Source organism: Tamandua tetradactyla, chromosome 13 (assembly GCF_023851605.1).
Source record: "Tamandua tetradactyla isolate mTamTet1 chromosome 13, mTamTet1.pri, whole genome shotgun sequence".
Lineage (NCBI taxonomy): Eukaryota > Metazoa > Chordata > Mammalia > Pilosa > Myrmecophagidae > Tamandua > Tamandua tetradactyla.
In genome coordinates, this window is record NC_135339.1 from 71728009 (window position 1) to 71749884 (window position 21876).

General features: G+C 41.7%; 1 protein-coding gene across 8 annotated transcripts in view; it reads right to left on the reverse strand.

Annotated features, from left to right (window-relative positions):
- XPNPEP1 (X-prolyl aminopeptidase 1) overlaps positions 1–21876 on the reverse strand; it is a 63237-nt gene that overhangs the window by 18625 nt on the left and 22736 nt on the right. For all 8 annotated transcript variants that reach the window (XR_013161736.1, XM_077125976.1, XM_077125974.1 and 5 more), the window contains 6 exons: positions 12127–12190; positions 10844–10948; positions 7971–8063; positions 7518–7661; positions 5720–5815; positions 726–807 (listed from right to left, as the gene is read on the reverse strand). Coding sequence is in view for 7 of the 8 variants with exons in the window: in XM_077125974.1 (XP_076982089.1) it covers positions 726–807; positions 5720–5815; positions 7518–7661; positions 7971–8063; positions 10844–10948; positions 12127–12190 (584 nt within the window). In the remaining variant the exon portion in view is untranslated. The remainder of the gene's footprint in view (positions 1–725; positions 808–5719; positions 5816–7517; positions 7662–7970; positions 8064–10843; positions 10949–12126; positions 12191–21876) is intronic.

Sequence of the window (21876 nt, forward strand, 5' to 3'; positions counted from 1 at the left end):
TTAGTTTCTGCTTCTATATCACTTTCCCCAGAAATCTTCTCTGGCCCCCAAGTATAGATTAGGCCCCTCTTATAACACCTGTACCTATCCCACCAACAATTCAGTACCTGCTATGTGCCTAAATCCCCAAGGAGACCCTCACCTCCCCAACCCTAACCTGAGACCCAATCTGTCCTGTTCAACACTATAGCACCCAACATCTGCTTGAAACCCCTGGCATATAGCAGGTACTCAACAAATGTATAGTCAGAATGAAGAAAGCCATCCAAACAGGAGAACGTTGATGGGAAAGCCACAAGCAATGCTTTAGAAACATATACTGCCAATCTGATAAGGCTCAGCTCAGGGGGGGTTTCTGTATTATGGACCCAGAATTGTATGGCTGAAACTGTATACCTCTTTACATTGGCTGCTAGAGAGCTTGGAATGAAATTTGTGGTCTGAACAACACCTTACACTAGGAATTATTGCACAACCTCACTCTGGCTGATATTCTTGCCTATTAATTTATTTTAATCTTATAGTACTATAGATTCTTTCATAGAAGATTTCAAATTACTTTTGGGGTGCTAAAAGAGAGGCAGATATAAATAAGAGCCTACTGTTAAGGAAAATAAGAAGGAAGAGTCAAAACAGGCAAGAGAAAAGCATCACAGTGAACCTCGGGTAGATCCTGGCTAGAAAAGGGATGCTGGGTCTCCAAGGGGCTGTGGGGACACACTCACATGATCGTCTCTAGTCCTATGATTGCATAGGAGAAAAATACTGGATTGTGCTCCACATCTGATCCTCGGAGATTGAACAGCCCTAAAAAGGGAGAAAAAAAAAAATCAGTCAAGCCTACTCACCTGGGACAGAACAGTCTCTTCAATAAATGGTGCCTAGAGAACTGGATATCCATATGCAAAAGAATGAAAGAAGACCCATATCTCACACCCTATACAAAAGTTAACTCAAAATGGATCAAAGATCTAAACATTAGGTCTAAGACCATAAAACAGTTAGAGGAAAATGTTGGGAGATATCTTATGAAACTTACAATTGGAGGCGGTTTTATGGACCTTAAACCTAAAACAAGAGCACTGAAGAAGGAAATAAATAAATGGGAGCTCCTCAAAATTAAACACTTTTGTGCATCAAAGAACTTCATCAAGAAAGTAGAAAGACAGCCTACACAATGGGAGACAATATTTGGAAATGACATATCAGATAAAGGTCTAGTATCCAGAATTTATAAAGAGATTGTTCAACTCAACAACAACAAAAAGACAGCCAACCCAATTACAAAATGGGAAAAAGACTTGAACAGACACCTATCAGAAAAGGAAATACAAATGGCCAAAAGGCACATGAAGAGATGCTCAATGTCCCTGGACATTAGAGAAATGCAAATCAAAACCACAATGAGATATCATCTCACACCCACCAGAATGGCCATTATCAACAAAACAGAAAATGACAAGTGCTGGAGAGGATGCAGAGAAAGAGGCACACTTATCCACTGTTGGTGGGAATGTCAAATGGTGCAATCACTGTGGAAGGCAGTTTGGCGGTTCCTCAGAAAGCTGAATATAGAATTGCCATACGACCCAGCAATACCATTGCTGGGTATCTACTCAAAGGACTTAAGGGCAAAGACACAAATGGACATTTGCACACCAATGTTTATAGCAGCGTTATTTACAATTGCAAAGAGATGGAAACAGCCAAAATGTCCATCAACAGACGAGTGGCTAAACAAACTGTGGTATATACATATGATGGAATATTATGCAGCTTTAAGGCAGGATAAACTTATGAAGCATGTAATAACATGGATGGACCTAGAGAACATTATGCTGAGTGAGTCTAGCCAAAAACTAAAGGACAAATACTGTATGGTCCCACTGATGTGAACCGACATTCGAGAATAAACTTGGAATATGTCATTGGTAACAGAGTCCAGCAGGAGTTAGAAACAGGGTAAGATAATGGTTAATTGGAGCTGAAGGGATACAGACTGTGCAACAGTACTAGATACAAAAACTCAAAAATGGACAGCACAATACTACCTAATTGTAAAGTAATCATGTTAAAACACTGAATGAAGCTGCATCTGAGCTATAGGTTTTTTTTTTTACTATTATTATTACTTTTATTTTTTTTCTCTATATTAACATTCTATATCTTTTTCTGTTGTGTTGCTAGTTCTTCTAAACCGATGCAAATGTACTAAGAAACGATGATCATGCATCTATGTGATGATGTTAAGAATTACTGATTGCATATGTAGAATGGTATGATTTCTAAATGTTGGGTTAATTTCTTTTTTCTGTTAATTAATAAAAAAATAAAATAAAATAAAAATAATAAATAAATAAATAAATAAAATCAAAGTCCCTGCCTGATTTGGGATTTTAAAGCGCTTGGTGTATGGAGAGAGAAGAGCACCTGTTTGGAGTTCAGCTGCCATGGAAGGATTCAAAAGATTCTGCAGCATTACTTCCACTACTGTATGAGACTGAAGGAAGAAAGGTTTATTTTGTCGAAAACCTAAATTTTCTGTAGCACATAATCTAACCTGTCTGGATAGACCATTTAAATAACCCAAACACATGGAGTCCAGGATAGGAATACTTGTAATTCTATAGAGCTTAATAGAATAGGTATTAATAGCTTAATACCTGGATACATCCCAGAGCATATTGGGCAGATAATTTTAAAATATTGGCAAAAATCTCTTGAGGGACTGAAGAAAAAATATGGAACTGTTAAGCTTTACCACTGGGGAAATTCCTGATACTATTTCAAACATTAGAGACTCCCAAATCATAGGCCAAGTCCTTGATCTTGAGGCTTGCTCTTATGAAGCTTATTTCTAAAGTGGAGAAGCTAAGCCTACCTATAGCTATGCCTAAGAGTTACTTCCATAAAACCTCTTTTGTTGCCCAGATGTGGCCTCTAAGTTCAACTCTTCAAGGAAGCTTATTACTGTCCCCACTACATTGGACATAACATCCAGGGGTGAAAACTCCCTGGCAAAGTGAGATTTGATTCCCAGGGATCAAACTGGTCCTGGTACAGTGGGATTAACAATGCCTTCCTGACCAAAAGGGAGAAAAGAAATGCAATAAAATAAGGTACCAGTGGCTAAGAGAGTTCAAATAGAGAGTCGAGAGGCTATTCTGGAGGCTACTCTTCGACAAGCTTCAGCTAGATATTACTAACTACCACAGTTTGCCAAACCCCAACCAACCATCCCTGTTAACCCTAAAGAACACCTAGGGCTCTATCTGAGATTCTACAAAAGTTGAACACATGAAGATTACTTCCCAAAAACCTACAACCTCCAGATGATTCCTAGGCCAGATGAGTCCTGAAACCCAGAGGACCAGCTCTCTAAGAAAATCAACTAGTTCCATGTCCCTACCCTGTATCATCGACAACCCTTTCCAACTTGAAAAAGTTAGAATGAGCATAGCCCAAATACCCCAATGACTGGGAGAAGGATCAAAGGAGAAGGAGAAGTTATAACAGAGAAGATGGGATTTAACAAATGAGTATGACTGCTGAATCATTATATGGATATCGCTTTTAGCCTCCAGTGTCTTAGAGTAGTTACAAGGAAAAACCTAAAATTGTGGGACTATAACCCAGACCAAACTCTGAAATCTGTTCTTTAACTACTCATTGTAATGTACTTTGAAATGTATTGCTTTTTTGTATATATGTTATATTTCACAATTTTAAACTGTTTTAAAAAAAGATTCTGTGGCATTTCTCAGAAACCATCTTGTTCCTGGTTTCACCTCCGTGCCGCAGTTGCTTATGTCTGCCACATGATGGCACCAGAACTGTTTCTAATGCCTCCACAGCACTGTCCCCAGGAGATGGAAGGAATCATTAGTCAGAAAGCAGAATAACCCACCAAACAAAGAGTTGAACTGGCCTGCCTGGTGGTGACGTGCCATACCTGGTCTTGCATCAGAAAAACCTCTGGGCTCCTAAATAAAGGGGAAGGAATACAGCACAGTGGAAAAAATATATATAATCATTTCTTTTCCCTTCAGAGGCAAACGACCTAGAGTAGAAAAACTGAGACTCACCCACAAGAGAAGCCAAATGAGGCCCTCTCTATAAGGGTCAACTCAGCCCCACAGGGGCGGGCCTTCTCTTAGAAGCAAAAAGAAAAGCAGTGAGTCAGCAGGGCTGTGGGCCATGAATGAAACCAGAGCCTCTGGCTCGCCCCTGGGTCCAGTCTGCAGGGCGAAGAACCAGCCTTGAGCCAGCAAAATGGGGGTTGGGGGTGAGAGGGGCGGGCATTAGCAGAGAATGCAGCTCGGGTCCAAGAGCTCCAGTTCCCTAAAGCTTGTTCTACTGAGGTTCAGAGTGCAAAAAGACCCTATGTTAAAATGAACTATCTTTAGCACAATTTTAAAATTATGGCTTTCAAAGTGAAGCAATGAGGCAACACTTTTTTACTTATCATACTAGCACATTTTTTAAAATGATAACATACAGGGCTGGCAAGTGTATGACAAGATGAGCATGTACTTCTATACAACCTTTCTGCAGGTAAACAGCAAGATAGGACAAAAGCCTTACCGTGCACATTTCCTTTACCTCATAATACTAGCCCAAAAAGCCAAACAGAAAATGGGAAGAAAAAAATTATCAGAAACAAAGACATGGCTGTATGCACCAACATTCTGATGGCATCATATGAATAAAATTGTGGGAAATGGAAATAACCCAAAAGGCCACCTTTAAGGATATGGTTAAGTAAATTATGGTAACTATATAATAGAATAATTAATCATTTGAAGTTATGCTTCTATATGCTTATGGTATAATGATACATTAAAAAAACAAAGCTATAAAATTATATATGTATAGAATATTAACACTGAGTATCCGGGTAGCAGGATTATGGATGATTTTTTTCTTCTTTCTTCTTCCTACTTTCTTCTTTTACTTCCTCTACATTTTCCAGGTTTTCCACAATGAGAATGTGTTTTGTTATAAAGAGGAGGAAAAATTAGCTTTATATGTTAAACGGACATTAATAAGATGGGCCTTTTTCTCTAGTGGGAAAGTAAAAAGATAAGACAGTGCCTCCTCTCAGTTGCCCTGGGACAAATCCAGTCAGGAAACTGAAACAGACAGGAGGGCTCAACCAGATTTCTTCCAGTTCTAAAAGATAATAGAAGGTACTGAACAGTTGCAGGAGGGCAGTTCAAAGTCTGAAGATTGAGAAATTGCCAATGTGTCAGAAGGCTTGGTCAGGAACTTTCAGTTTTCTGAGGTAAAAAAAAAAAATGCTCTCTAGAACATTCTCACTGTAAAGATCTTGGGAAACTACACGAAAAGTATAAATCATATCTCCTATGATTCCACTTCTATGCCTATAGAAGGGCAACAGACATGAAATGTTCAAAGAGAATGCTCTTCCTCAGAGATGCCCGTCCTGAAGACACTAGCCAGAGGTGGACATCAGCTGCTTGCTGCAAAACTGCTCCTGGTCTTGGCAAGGATACATTCTCCTCCACCCCCACACCCCACCCCAGCTCCCTGGATCCTTTCTCCTTCATCCTACTTTGTATCTCTTGTGCCCATTTGACAACACAATCTTTTGCTTGTTCCCTGACCACTCAGAAAGCTGAATGTCATGAGCACAAGAGTCCCATAGAATCAAAGGAGAGATCAGGTAACATCCAGACTGTGAAACCATAGCACTCACACGCAATCTCATCCAGGGCAGTGACCACAAACCATACGACGTTCCTCTCAGCCATTTTCAACCGAAGGTCTGCAACTTTGTCCTTCCAGGAGATGCCTGCAATAAACAAACATGCTTGCAACCCCAGCTCTGGTCCTGGGAACCTGTGGGAGCCAGGTGAAAGAAACCATCCCAAGCATTCTTAACTAGCATTACATCTTATAGAAGGTGTGTTGCCTGAGCAGGTAAGAGACCTGGATTCAAGACCTACACAGAAGGTGTGCCTCTGTCCAAGACATTTGGCTGTGGTAAGACCTGATGGCCTCACCAACAAAATTCATTAGTTCAGCCAACAAATGTCTAGGCAGTATCTGAGAAGGAAGTCTTACAGCCTTAAACAACCTTCCCCAGATGATCTTCAAAGCTGTCTTTGGTTGTCTGCCCTATGCAAGCCACTGCAGTTAGAGTTCTGAGCTAGACCCAGTCCCTGCCTCATTGGGTTTATACCCTAAAAGGGAAAATGGACAATTAATTACACTACTATATAAAGACATATGCAAGAGGCAAAATTCAGGAACTTACAAGAACACACCACAGCAAAACTCACCCAGTCTTAGAGGGCAGGGGAATATCACCCATCAATATATCTTTGGGTTGAGTGGGTTGAGATACTCCATTCAGTGCTACCACCTGGGAATTCCCTGTGGTCTGATTAGCTATGACTATCATTTCCAAGTTACCCTTGCCCAGTCAGACACAGCCTTGGCCTTCCTAATGCTCCTCAGTATTAACCTATGGTCCTCAATGAGCTCACCTCATCACCACCACCACCCCACAATGAAATGGGCATTTGAAATCAGGCTGTAGCCACCTATGAATAGGATCAGCATTTGTCTTATTCACCCAGCACTTAGTATAGTGTCTTCACATAAGAGGCACTAAATGTTTTCTGAACAAAAGTTCTGCCAGCAACATTAGCTCTCACTCTCCAACAAGGAATAGGTCAGAGTCTCTGCTTCAGTAAAATATTCAAAACACATGGCTGGGAAATGTTCAGCTGACCCTGAGCCATTCACTAGACTCATCATCCCCAATGTGCAATCTACTCCAATGAGGGTGTTGCCCAGGAAAGCAAGATGGGAGCTGCCCCCACAACCAAAGACAGCTTTGAAGATCATCTGGGGAAGGTTGTTTAAGGCTGTAAGACTTCCTTCTCAGGATCTCTTTGGGCAATCTGCCTGTATTCCACAGACATCCCCACCCACCTCTCTTTTTTGTCTCTAGAGCAAAGCTCCCTCCCCTGCAGCCCCACCCTCTAGCCCTCTCCCTCTGCACTCTTCAGTGTTTTCTAAATCCAATTTCATCTTCACAAAAGGTTCACAGAACTTGCTCCTCACCCACCACTATCACACTGGCTAAAGAAACTCAGCCACATCCTAAAACCTCTAAAGCAGAGGGCAAAAGATGGGAGTGGGTAGGAAGGTAAACTTAAATGGTAGCCTTAAAAAATGAAATGAAAACTAGAAACCTCTGCCTCTGAGTCTAATATCAGACACAATAGAGTGGCAGCCAGAAACCAAGTGGTAAAGAACTCACTATACCCACAGCACCCACAGAGCTGCCAGAAGAGTTCAGCAAGAAAAAAATGAGCCAAAATGAGTTACAACAAATACAGTTCCTCTTCTCATTAAATGCTTCTCTGGCCAGGGTGGAAGAAATCCTCCCATCAGCTCAAGTTCAACTTTGGTTCAGAGGCCTAGAAGGGAAACAATGGCAGGGACAGGGGCAGGGGCCCTGTGGGCACAGTCAGGGTTCTGACCTGTATAATCCAGGCCCAGTGTGAGGAGGTGCTTGCATGGGCGCTCAGGACGATTTGCCCAGATTTTGTCCACGAGGTTCTCCTTGACAGCAATGAGGTGGTGGCCAGCACTTCTAAGGACTTTGGCCATTTTCTTCCAGTAATCTGGGAAGACATACGTGGCACAGCCATGAACTAATATCCATTTCAGCCAAGGCAGGGGGCAGGGCCTTGAGAGCCTGGCACCTCCATGTGGCCCACCGCTAGGTGTGCAGGATGAAGGATGTCTACCTCATCATGGCCCTCCCCCGCCTCCCTCCCAGAACTCTTTCTTCTCTCTTTGATCTTTATCGTGGTATCATATTATGCTGAGCCCCCAAATGCTCCACATATCCCACAAATAAACAAAGAGGAGGGGAAAAGCGTCTAGAACTCACTTCCTTACCCAAGCTGCAAGGGACCAAATTCACTCACCTGTAGGAATGATCAGTGGGTCCACACCAACCCTGGATCCTTCAGGAAGTACACTCACCAGCCAATCTTCCTGAGTGGGTGTGTCCTTCAGCCCTAAGGAGGGAAGAACTCATAAGAAACAATTTTCAGTGGGCCCAAGTACCATCATCATGATAGAACAGTCTTATTAAGCACCTTCTTTAAGGTAGATTGGCAGGACTTAGAAAATCTGAACCTCCCTCAATCCTAGAATGCTGCAGAAAGATGGAGAAGTGTAACATGTTATATAAAGAAAGTAAAAGAGAAGGGTGAGACAAAAACAACAAAAAAGCATGCTTTTCATTCCACCCTGGATAAAAATGTCACCCTGGAGATTGTTTCAACATAAGCACATGGCATCATCATGAAGGTCACCTCAACATCCTTTGGTCACTTGGCCATTACTGGTAAGTTGTTGAGAACTCTGGTGGTGATGTGGTGAAGGATGGAAGCTGAGAGCCTCCCTCACATCACACATCCGTGAGCAGAACAATGCACACCTAGATCCCCTCATCTAGAAGGGGTAGGCCCCTGGAGAGAAGGCCCCTGCCCCCAACACCAGGCCTCTTACTGGAGGACGATGTACATGTCTTGGCAGCAAAATAATCTTTTCAGATTACAAGAACACACAGGATTCAACCCACCCCCACCCCATCGTTGTCTTGAACATAACTCCATGGGCTTTTCAATTCCCAAGTTTAAATGGTCCTTTCTGTTTCTGAGAAACTAGTCACAGGAAACTAAGTAATCATCAAAAAGGAACTAAAATTATTCTTATACTTCAGTTTTCCTCTAATCTAAGCCAATATATTCTATGTTTGGAATGTACTCTTTAATCAGATTTTTACCAAACAATTAACACCTTGGTAAAAATATATGTATATTTATAATGAAAGTTCATATATTCTAAACACAGTAGATACCTTAACTATTTTTTCTACTGACCACTAATAACCACATAACCACAGAAGTGAAAGTCAAAAGTTTATAAGGAAATTAGTTCATGAATCCCAGTTCTAAAAAACTGCCTAGAAGCTGACAGTCACCGTGTTTTTATTTTGGTATTTGATTCTTTCCTTTTTATTTTCAAACTGTCAAACAAGCCACTATCAGTGCAGTTTCTTTTAGTGCCCCTATATAACTTTCACAGGATGAAGTCTTGTCATCTCCTAAAAGGCAGATCTTTGGCAAAACCCCATGGATGAATCACTTGCTGGCCAACCAAATGCACCAAAGCCACCTACACCAAAGTCATTCCAGAAAGGTGGGTTTAGGGAAAAAGACAGCAAACCAGAGAGGGGCTTGGAACAGAGGACTCACATTCATCCCCACCTTCACTCCCACCCTCCAGGCTGCCACATGCCTACTCTGGGGAGTAAACAGGCAGCATTGCCTCCTCTGAAACTCTTGACCCCCAAAGCACTAATAAAACTAACAGCTTGAGTCTCTGAGCCCCAGAGAGGGGTTCCCCACACCCGAGGGGTATGCAAGATGATCCAATGGGGTACAAGACAAAAGTATCAGAGCTTCTTTTTGTATTTATTTTCTTAAAAAAAAAAAATAAGAAATTAATCTTCACTAATATTTTAAATACAGATAGACACGGATATAATGCACAAACACACATATATTGAGGGTGCATGCTCCATTAATGGTGAGATGCAGTCAAAAAAATTTAAAAGCCACTGGTCTATCCCTTTATAACAGTCCCAAATGCCTGCATGTTTGTATGAGTGAGAGAGAGGTTGAGAGAAAATAACTACAGCAACAGTCAATCTTAGCTTTGGTGCTTTTATAATCCCAAAAATGTAAAAAGATTTTTCATAAACAGAAATTTAAAATAAATCCACTGGCAGGCCAAAATGTTAAATAATTCCTCTCTAAAACAAACAACCCAACTATATGCATTCATGAGTGCACACACAAATTCTTCATCTGCTGGTCATCTGGATTCCAGTATCATGGTCCAGCCCTGTGTTTCCTGAATTATGAGTCTGCTGACAGCTTGCTATCCTCATTACTTTTTACAACAAATCAGATATATTAAATATTTTGCTTTATCTTCTCTTCTTCACATGGCCCTGGCAGCATAACCTTATTTCTCCTTCCTTATCTTCTGTTCCCTAGGTTCAAAATTTGGCCTTTGTATAGCCACCAAAACCAAGTTTCTAATGTCTATTTTAATTACATGGAAAATATGCATAGTACAAAGTTAAATGAAAAAAGTAGAATATACATGCATACGTACACAATTATGTACTTATTAAAGAAGACACTGAGCTATATGCCTTTCACATATTATTTCATTCAATCCTCACAACTTTATGTAATATTATTTTCCCATTTTACAGATAAGAAAACTGAAGTACTGAAAAGTAATTTGCCCGAGAAAGTTCAGGACCCACACTCTTTTGCCCTGCACACTGCTCTTTCTCCAAAGCTGAGTTGCCAGAAGTGAGTTCAGGATCCCTCAGAGAGAGTTCCAAGGAGGGACTTCCTAGGTTCTGTCACAAGTGGCCCCTTGCCTTTAGCTCACTCAAATCAGGCAACAAAGAGTAGTGGAAAAGCTCCCAGTGCACAAGTCAAATGCATGGCAACTATGTGATCTGCAGTAAATCAATTGTCCTCTCTGGCCCTTACTTTCCTGTCAATCAAATGAGTATCCTGAACCAGGATCCTCCAAATTGTTTGAATATGCAATGGTATATATGTATAAGCATGACATTTTCTCAGTTTTCTCTCTATTATCGAAAGGGTCCATGACCCCCAAAAAGGGTTAAGATCCAGGAACCCTGAGGAACTCCAGAGTCCCAGAATTAGCTATCTAAGGTTGGGCTGCATGTGCCTCCACCCACCCATCTTCATGAGTGTCCAGTTGCTGTCCATCTGCTTGGCAGCCTGGAGAAAGTAGCGCCCATCGGTCCACATGCCTGCATGCTCTTCTGTGATGATGGCCGTGCCTAGGACAAGGAAGCAACGGAAAAAATAAAGGTTTCTGATAACTATCCAGAAGCCATACAAAGTGGTATCAAGCAGGCACTCTGTTTTGAGGGCAGATGGGCCCTGGACTCCAGGGAAACCTCCAAACAGGAGGAAGATGCCAAGGAGAATCAGTTGTCAATCAAACCCTGAATAAAACAATTCTCAGCCTCATGCTGCCTGGACACTTGTCCCTGCACAGAATGGGCCCAACTTGCACCAGGCGAGTCAAGGCCAACAAAACAGGATTGTGGATCTATGGCCACATGGGCTCATGATCAATAAGACTGAGTGAGAATAGCTCCTGCTTGGTGCTCAAGCCATTTTTCTGGTCCACTAGAAACCCTAAGGGAGGTGTTTCATCTTTCCCAGAAAGAGACTTAACAGACCCTATGGACGTTCAGTGACTCAGAGGTGAACAGCAAGGAATCTGTGCCTTCTCCTTCTAATGCCCTCAGTTCCCATAGGCTTGGTAGAATTGGGGACTTTCAGCAGAGGCGTCAGCCAAAACCAATCACAATGTGCCAACAAACACAAACCCTTACACCCAAAGGAAGCAGTGTACTAACTGCAAGAAGAGAGCAGCCTCCGCCAAATCTCACTAGCTAAAGTGATAGAAGCCTGAGGCAGGGCTAGAGCCCTAAAACTAAAATGCACAATAGTTTTGGAAAAAGTTAGGGCAGGGCACCAATGTGGCTTAACATAAAACCTTGTTATTTAAGTCTAAAATGAAAATCGGAAAACCAAAAGCCAAGCACTTAAGGAACTATACAGGATGGATGTAAAAGCTAAGGCAGAGGGTTGTGGGGTGCTATTAATGCCTCATCTTTTATTTGGGGTACTAGTTACTCAGGTATATTCAGTTTGATACATAGTTCTGTATCTAAGTTAAATTCAATAAACAACTTTTTTTAAATTTTATGTAAAATTTTTTTTTTTAATTTAAAAGCAAAAGCATAGAAAGGAAAACAGGGTCATAAAAGTTGACCTTAGGAAGCTGGGAGATTTTGGGAACTCATATCCTTTCTGCAGAGGCCAGTGGAGAACATCTGGTTTGCATTTTCTTTTTGGTTATGTATCACAAGCTGAAACCTAGTCTAATTATTTTGGGGAAGCGAACAAAGGTACAGCAAGAACAGAGACAGAATTGATGACTCACCCGCAGAACCATCGAATCCAGAGATGAAGGCCCGCCGGCAGTCACAGGGAGCAATGTACTCACTCTGGAAAACAAAGACGACAATGAACTGACCTCAATCAGACATGTGCACACTGCTTTCCACGCTCAGATCTGGGCTCAGCCCAATGAGGAATAATAACATCGTGGACTCCTTATTACCTGCCCTCAAGGAGCCAACAGTGTAGCTGAAAATACAACTTTTTTTTAATGAGTGCACATTGCAGGAGACTCTAATTAAGGGCTGAAAGAGCTGTTCTCTGTATTTCTTCATTTGGAGAATGAAGCAAGTCAAGGAAAAGAGACAAAAACCTGTTCTTTCCTCACTGAGATCTTACACAAAAAACTAATAGACTTCTCCCTTCCTTGCCACTGACATTTGAGCATCTGTTATTTTTCTGAAAAGTAGGGATAGACTTCTGTTTTAAGTACCAATAACTCTCTAACTTAAGTCTCTGTAGACATTAGCTTGTTTCCAAATTTCCTGTTTGTGTCCCCCTCCAAGGTAGCATCTCCAATCTCTCCCACGCAGACTCTGTCCTTTCCCGTTAGGGATCAAGTAGAAATGCTTCCTCCAACCCAAAAGTTATCAGCAAAATAAAGCATTATGCCCAAAACCACATCATCAGTTTGGTAATATCAAGTCTCTTGCCTCTAAATGGAAGAGGGTTGGGGACTGAAGAAAGAAATTCTCATTCCTGGACAAAGAAGACAAGGCAAGGTGTGCAACCTCTGGTAATAGCCAGTGGGGCACAGAGAGTTTAAGGAACTTGGCCCAAAGTCACATAGGCAGAAGTAGGAGAAGCATGATTCAAATCCAGCAGTGAATTCCAGAGTCTTGGCTCTGAAGCCCTATGCCATGTTGCCCCCATGACACTCTCTCTCATCTCCATACGATTCTGCAGGATAAGACCAATAACAAAAGAGAAAACTAAGATTCAAAGACAGAATCTTAAAATTTCCCAAAGGCTTGGCCAGAATCTGAAGCCAGATCTGATTCAAACAGAGCCACTGTTCCTTCCACCAGATTTCCACTGAGCCAAAGGACCCAGCACAGTTAAGTGATGCTTAGGATGGGGAGGGGGTTACTGACAAGAACTCCAAGGCATTTTTAAGATAGTCAGTGTGATGCAGGAAAACATAGGTGGAATAGGGATCAGGGAACCTGGACTCTAGCCCTTACTTGCTTCCACCCTGCTGGTTCTCCCTAAACAAGATATAGCATTCTCTGCATCTCAATTTGCTCATCATATCAAGGAGAGACCTGGGCTGGAGTTGATAAGGCCCTTCCAGCCCTCAAACGTGAGTGGATTATAATGTGGCAACTCCCTCTACATCCTGCAGCCGTATATAAAAAATAAATAAATAAATATTAAGCTTTAAAGAATCTGTGGATTTGGAAGGTTGGAAGGAAAGAAAAGAAATACTGAAATGGAGGAATAGCTTAAGACATTTTCACTGCCTATCTGGTAGCGAAATAATGTCTCAATCTTTTCCCTCATAATGTCTCCATCTTTTCTTTAACTGTATTTCTCTATCTGAAATTCACCAAATAGAAGGCTAACAAGCTCTCATTTTGTTTTAATTCTTACCTCTTCAGAAGGCTTCCAGATAACAGTTTTTGGTTTTTTTCGGGGGTGGGGGGGTGCATGGTCCAGGAATCAAATGTGGGTCTCCCACATGGAAGGCAAGCATTCTACCACTGAACCACCCATGCACTCTAGATAACAGTTTTTGGTAGGATAAATTATTTGTTCTGAGATCAGGTAGGAAGGGAATGGGAGATCAGGATAGGGTACAATTCTCCCAACATTAGCAGACAATGCCCAGGGGTCAAAGCACCCCATGGGACAGAACCACTAGGAACAGAAGGCCCTGCAGAGAGAAATGTGAAGGGAGCCCTTTGAATACCAAGGTCTGTGTTCAGATTTGACCTAAAAGAGGCTCTTTCTCTTGTCCCAGGGCCTAGAATGAAGGCCAAAGCCACCAGCACTGTAATCAGATTGCACTATGGTTGATCTGAAGGTTTTTTGTGGATTAGACAAGGAGTACCATGTCACATCTTCCTAAGACAGAAGCAATATGAGAGTTTCAAATTATCTTAGAAAAGTTCATCTATTACACAACATAGCCCATTGAAAAACTACAGCCTTCTTAAACACCTTAATTGAATTCAGATCTTCTCTTCTATTTCTAGAATATTTTATATAAAGCACTTTGCCTCAACGCAAAACGTTCTTAAACTCTAATATGACAGTGTGCTAGTTTGAAAGGATTATGTAGCCTAGCGAAGCCACATTTTAATCCTGATCCATCTTGTGGAGGCAGCCATTTCTTTTAATCCCTATTCAGTACTGTAGGTTGGAAACTTGATCAGATTATCTCCATAGAAATATGACACACCCAATTGTGTGTATTAACCTTTGATTAGAAGACGTGGTTCCACCCATTCCAGGTGGGTCTTGATTAGCACGGTAGTTAGGTTCAGGTGTCAACTTGGGCAGGCGAAGGTGCCTAACTAGGACACTAGTCTATTGCTGTGGGCATGAGCCAATGGCATGTGACCCTCATCTGTTACTGATTACATCTGCAGTCAGCTACGAAGTGTGCCTGCTGCAAGGAATGTTTGATTTAACTGGCTGGAAGCTTAAATGAGAGAGCTCGACATAGAACAGCAAAAGCAGCTCAGCATACCTCATCTGAGCACTCATAGCCCAGCCCAGGCCTTTGGAGATGCAGAAAGGAATCACCCCAGGGAAAGTTGTTGGAACCCAGAGGCCTGAAGAGAAGGCCAGCAGAGATCACCCTGTGCCTTCCCACATAACAAAGAACCTCAATTGAAAGTTTCCTTTTCTCTGAAGAACTACACATTTTTAATGAAATAATTTCCCTTTTATTAAAAGCCAATCCATCTCTGGTGTGTTGCATTACAGCAGCTAGCAAACTAGAAGAATTAGTTTACTGGAATCCTTTAAAAGAGGAAACATCTTGTACAAATCTTTAGAGCCAAGAGAACCACAAGAGCCCAGGTAGCCAGAGAACTTTGGAGATTAAGAAGGAAGCTCCCCTGGAGGAAGCTTCATGAAACAAGAAGCCTGGAGAGAAACTTAGCAGATGTTGTCATGATCACCATGTGCCTTTCCAGTTGAGAGAGAAACCCTAAACTTCATTGATCTTTCTTGAGTGAAGGTAACCTCTTGTTGGTGCCTTTATTCAGACACTTTATAGAATTACCTTAATTTGGACATTCTCATGGCCTCAGAACTATCAACTTGCAACTATTAAATCCCCCTTTTTAAAAGCTGTTCCATTTCTGGTATATCTCCTTCCGGCAGCTTGCAAACTAGAACAGATGGGTAACAGGATAAGAAATCCATAAATCAAGAGAGACTGAGTTCTATACGATGCAGGGCAACACCACAGTTATACCTTCAAGGCTACAAATTCTAGCCCTCTTTCTAGACAGATTTTTCTTGTTAAAAATATCCTTTCTAAACAAACTCAAAAGTTCTACTAGCTCCTAAATTCAACTCACATCTTCCTGATGGCTCAACCACCTTCTTTGCTAACATGCTAATGCTGTCTTGCATTGTTCTGGTAGGTGTGTACAGCTGCAGCCTCCTTTTCCACACTGCAGACTCCAGGAGGGCAGAGACTAGATCATCGTGCTGAGATAAAGAACCAAGACTGGAGTTTCAGGGATTGGGCAAACCTAAGGTTTACATTTAAGTGCCATACATAAAAAAAAAAAAAAAAAAGAAAAGAAAAATGAAAAAGAAAGAATCCAATTAGAGGGGACAGCAGGATCTGAGGTTCCCACTGTCCTGGTTAAGGCTAGGGAGGACCTGAACAAGTCCATGTTGCACTTCCTGCTCTGTAAACAAAAACTGCCCCTTTCACCAAGGCAGCTGCAATCACAGTTTCAGCTCTAACCCTCAAAGCAGCGCCAGAGACCTGCTACCAGGGAGATGCCAGAAGGCCAGCAGAGAGCACCACAGACAGAATGAAGGAGCTCTGGGGCCATACCTGCCTTTTAGCACATGTATAGCTGTGAAGTCTGTAATAAGTCATTTCACCTCTCTACACCTCGATTTCCTCACCTTTAAAATTGGGTCATTTTAGATTACTTAATGCCATGTTTTATCCTCAAAACATAAAAGATCATTGAAGAGATAGCACTAGGGAAATAGAAAGAAATAGCTACCAGCATCACTGATGAATTGCAGAATCCTCATTTGTTATTAATTCTATAACTACTGGCTGCATAACTTAAAAAAAATTTTAAAGTCTAGAACTCTTCTAGGACTGTTATAAGGAACAAGTAAGTTAATGTTTTTTAAAACTCACAAGAAACCTGAGAATGCTGCACAAATGTAATGAAAGAGATATTATCAATTTCTTCATTCTGAATGGTAAAAATGCATCTAAGGCTGGGAAAACTAAGCTAACAAAAATAATTCTTGTGCTAAAAGTCACTGCGTACAGGGCAGTGTGGCAGTAGCTCAGTGGCAGAATTCTTGCCTACCATGCTGGAGACCTAGGTTCGATATCTGGTGTCTGCCCATGCAAAAAAAATCACTGTGTACAATACATGGAGGGAAGCACTCTCAACCAACAAAGTGCTTCCACTAGCTTGGGATGACAATACCAGGAGAACGCAATGTAGATAATGGACTGTACCACCTGGGGACACAGATCTCTAGGAATGCCCCACCCATATGTGGGCAAGCCTGAGAGGAGGGACAGGGAACCCTAGAGTTAACCTAGAGTGGCCTATCAGTGAAGGCAGGAGGAGGGTTACTCCAAAGGGAGGTAGAATTAGCAGCAGGTGGACATGTTTGGTTTGGCACTGAGACAACGTCTGGGGTAAGAATGTCCAGACATGACCTAAGTATTCAAAGACATCACTGACCAAAGCTGGCCATGGTCTCACTTCCACACTGACAGGTTAAGAAGAAGCCAGACAACCACTGGGTCTGTGCCTCCCAACCATGAAGCTGGCAAAGCCCAGGAACATTCACCCCAGAGAACAGCAATAGGGCTAAAATAAGCCAAAGCCAAAGCACACTAGGAAAAAGAGAGAAAGACACAGTCGTTGGCTTTACAAAACCTCCACTCCCCTCTACCTCTATTATCTATCTCGGGCCTTCATCATCTCTCACCTGGACAATGGTATCCACTGCCTTCATTCCTGCCCCGACAAACTACTCTTCACATACATCAGAATGAGCTTTTCAAAATGTACATGTATTAGATCACAGTAGTCCTCCTTAAAACCTTCCAACTGCTTCACATCTTATTTCAAACAAAATTCAAACCCCGAACCCAGTCCTACAAGGTGCCTATAAAACTTTCCTGTGCCTATAAAAATTTCTTTGATCGTGGCTAGTTTCTTCTCATCAATAGATTTCAGCTTATATGCCACCTCCACAGTGAAACATGCCCTGGCTGCCAAGCTAAAGTAGCTACCCAGCTACTTTTAACTCTCAGTACAACATAGTTTTCAAGATGTGTCTTATTAATGAGCTTTTTACATTTTGTTCTCATCTAGATATAAGTTCCATGATATCAGAGTGTTTGTCTGTCTTGTTTGTCACGTCCCTATACATAGCACAGGTGACACAGAGGTCATCAACCAATATTTGTGAACAAACAGGAGAGATGAACCTTTTCCCCTCTACCTAGTTAAAATCTGAGCCATCTCTTTGAAGATGGAAGATGGGGCCATGAGCCAAAGAAAGTGGGTGACCTCTAAAAGCTAGAAAAGAAAAGGAAACCAATTTTCCCTTACAGCCTCCAGAAGAAACATAGTCCTGCCAACCCGTTTTAGACTTCTAACATCCAGAACTGAAGATAATAAATTTGCATTAAGTCACTAAATTTGTGGCAATCTGTTATAGCAGCAAGAGGAAACTAACACATTATCCAACCGAAAAGAAACAGAAGGGATTACAATTGGGGTTTTAAATTCAAATATTTCAGGGTACAGGCAGATAAACTGAGAAAAGCAGACAAGGGGATGTCTTTTTGAAAGAGTGTAGCTCCTACTCAGCTGTTTCCTATTATGCTGGAAGTGGGCTCCACATTACCAATCTTCACTATTTCAGAAGAAGCTACAAATTTTAAATATTACACAGCCAGATAAAGCACATTTGTAAACTACAAGACAAATTTAGTCATCTCTCAAATTTCAGCTCAAAAGTACCCTCTTCCATGAAGCTTTCTGACCCACTCCAGCTCAAAGAGACCTTCTGCATCACTGTTTTTACAGGACCATCCCTGTCGGCATTTATCCGTGGGGTGACCATCTACTAGCTGCCAGTCACTGTTTTCATTCTCTCTAATTCTAATCCTGACAGCAGTGCTGGAAGAGCTGAGATCCAAACGCAGGTCTGACTTTCAAAAGCCCGTGTCCTGTAACAAGGCATTCTGCCAAAACTGAATGTCAACAAGTGGCAGGAGTATGGATTCTATGTAGAAGAAAAGGAAATGTCTTCATATAAATTATGGTGATGAAGGCATGTCTATTTACTTATGTTGGACTGTATGATGTGCAAATAAAATTATCTAAAAATGAAAATAATATATATATATCCTGGCCACACTGACAAGCGCCTCTTGTAATTTGTACAGAGACTAATTCTTTCTAGTCTGCACACTCAGATTATAAACTCTGAGGGAACAGAGAACACAAGCATACCCCACATTTACCTCTACCTTCATCAACAATGTAATAAGTTCCTCCAAGCCCTAGGAGTCAGATCTATTTGCAAGCCTGATTCCCCCACTTACTAGTTTAGTAACTTTGGGTTCAACTGCCTTGTCTCTAAAACGGAGAAGATAATGCTCACCCAGGAGGGCTGCAGTGTGACATAAAGCAGTCAGCACATGCTAAGCAGTCAATGAACTGCAGTGCTTATTACTGTGTACCAGGCACTGAGCTGGGCTCAGTAAAAAACTTAAGAAAATTCCTTCACAGAACAGACAATCTGGCCAGCAAAATAAAGTTATCTGTGAAATATTAGCTCTAGTAAACAGCCACATAAATTATATTGACTAAGCAGTATGGCATTTGCTATAGAGTCAAAGAAGCTCAGATCAGCCTTGAATCTATCAGGCCAAGCTCAGAGGTGAGGACACCTGGGGCACCATGGATAGGTGAGGAGGAGTGGGAGGCCCATCCCACAAAAGGGAAAGGTATGAGAAGATCCAGAAAGAGAAGGCAAGAGGCCTGTGAGAAGTAGAAAGCTGATCAGCCTAAGCGCAGGGAGAAGATATTCAAGAAAACAAATGGCAACATACATGTCTGGAAAGGCAATCTGAAGTCCAGTGATCAAGGACCCCAAACATCACACAAACAGGTTTGAATTAATGCTGCGGGTTCTAGAAAGATGCTAAATGTTCAAGAGAAGGGTGGTGACATGACCAGAGCTGGGTTTTAAACAAAGTCATCACGATGGCAAATAGGGCTGATCATCGAGTGCCAACATGAGGGTGACTAAAATTATCAGAGCCCATGCTAGGGTGACACTTTTCCCCTTGAACCCCATAAAATGAGCCTGGTGCAGTGCCTCAGACACATGAGGTTGTCAACAAAAATGAAAACAAATCGGTAATCAGTTGTTCTAAGGAAGTTACAGTTGTCAATGGGAACCAACTCCCATATTTCCAAAAATATTAAGGCAATTCTCAGCCCTAGGAAGTTTTCTTCTCTCTTAAATGAAAACAAGACAAGGTATGTGGAAAAAAACAGACAGCTGTCCAATGATTCATGCCCCTTCCTGAATGTAGAACAGTCACTAAAAGTCCTGTCCACTCAGAACTCCATTTCCTAGTCTCTCTTACATCTAGGAGGAGTCATGTGACTTAGTACTCACCCAAGGAATGTGGGTAGGAATCGATATCTGGGCCAGGACAGTTAAAAATGGGCATGTCAAAAAAAAAAAAATAAAAGGGTGTGCCCTCTCCATCCTTCTTCCCCTTCCACCAGCTGGAATGTTGATCCCTGAAGATAAAAAGAGCCTGGATCCCTGAATCACTTTTCCATTTCATGGAAGAGAGCCCTCCACCAACCAGGTACACCCACTCTGGACTGCTACATGCACAAGAAATAAACCTCCACAGTACAGGCCCCTGAAGCCTTGAGATACATTAGCACAGTCAGCATAACTCTAACACAATGGATAAAAGCACTGTGTGAAACACACACAAAATAAAGCACTATAGGGTAAAAATCACTCCCCCACCCCAGGAGACAGCCTGCCTAAGAAATACAAAATAAAACAGGAATCCAACTCCAGGAGGAGTGGGAGTTAGGGTCCAAGTCTAGGAAAATCTGATTCATGTCTTCCACAAAAAGGAACCATACACACAGCCAAAAATTCAAATTGGCAGAGTCATCCCTGACAGAAAATGAGCCTTTGACTAAGCCAAGCCCCAAAGCAGAAAATGGTGCCTTAGGGATGGAGAAAATGAGGAATTAGGATTTCTAAAAGACAATGCTAGCACACCTCTGGTTGCAACCAATGATTCCCCTGGTTTGGGGGAAGAAGTGTCCACAAATCCCAATGTGTGGCTTAGATAGTATACGAGTGCATCCAGATTATCAGAGAATAGAAAACTATTCACTATGAAAGTTCTCCTCGGCCCAAACTCATTAACAACACAACCTTTGTTTAAGTTTAAGACCTAAGGGTTACAGAGGATAGAAAGAAGCAAACCATCAAAGTGTCAAGATATTGCATAATTACACATTTGGGGTACATTTTCTCTCCAACAGGGAACAGTTTACATGGGTGTATGTTTGTATTTTTGGAAAGTACACAAAGGACAGAACTCAAGGTTCTCCTTCACTTTTCCAACACTCTTCTTTCCCCACCCATGGAAGCAAGTCAATCAACCGTCAACCTATCCTGAAAATGAAACAATTAGGAGCAAGAGTTGCACAAAACAGCAGCCTCTCTATTACTATGGAGGCTGCCATGGCAGGTCACACCCAAAACCAACCGTTCCTCATTATTCTTGCAATCCCAGCAAAGACCCAGAGTCCCACTTAATAATAGTATCACCCCAACCACATCCCTTCCCTCCATACAGGAACTGAAACAAGGAAAGCAAGATTTCTGGTCTCTTTCTGTTGATGGTAGCACAAACACACTCAGGTTCTGTATTTCCCAATCCCCTGTGCCAACACCTGCAAAATCCACAATTGATTCAGGTTCTGCTGTTTCTCCTCTGATTCCTTCCCTTTTTCTCTGTGCCTAATACCAGCCCCCAAATTCAAGTTCTCTTTACCCCAATGGCCTCCTAGCAGATTTCCCAGTTCCTAGCGTCTCCCTTCTTCATATTGGGCACTTTCTGATCATATCACCATGATACCTAAGCTCAGGATTCTGGCAGTCCAAGTGCCTCCATGACCAGGTCCCTACTTTTACTTTTTTCTTGAAGTTTATTCACATTTTCTTGGTCATGGCATATCTTATACTTCCTCTCTATTTCCAAACATCCAAATTCTACCTGTATACATTTCAATTCAACTTCCACTTACTCCAAGAAGCTGTCCTTGATTCTGCCAGATTAACATATTCCCTCTCTAAATCTGCACTATCCATTACAATAACCACGAGTCACAGGTGGCTACTGAGCACTTGAAATTTGGCTAATGTGAGTGACTGAGGAACTGAATTTTTTTTCATTTTAATCAATTTAAATATAAATTTTTAAACTGATACT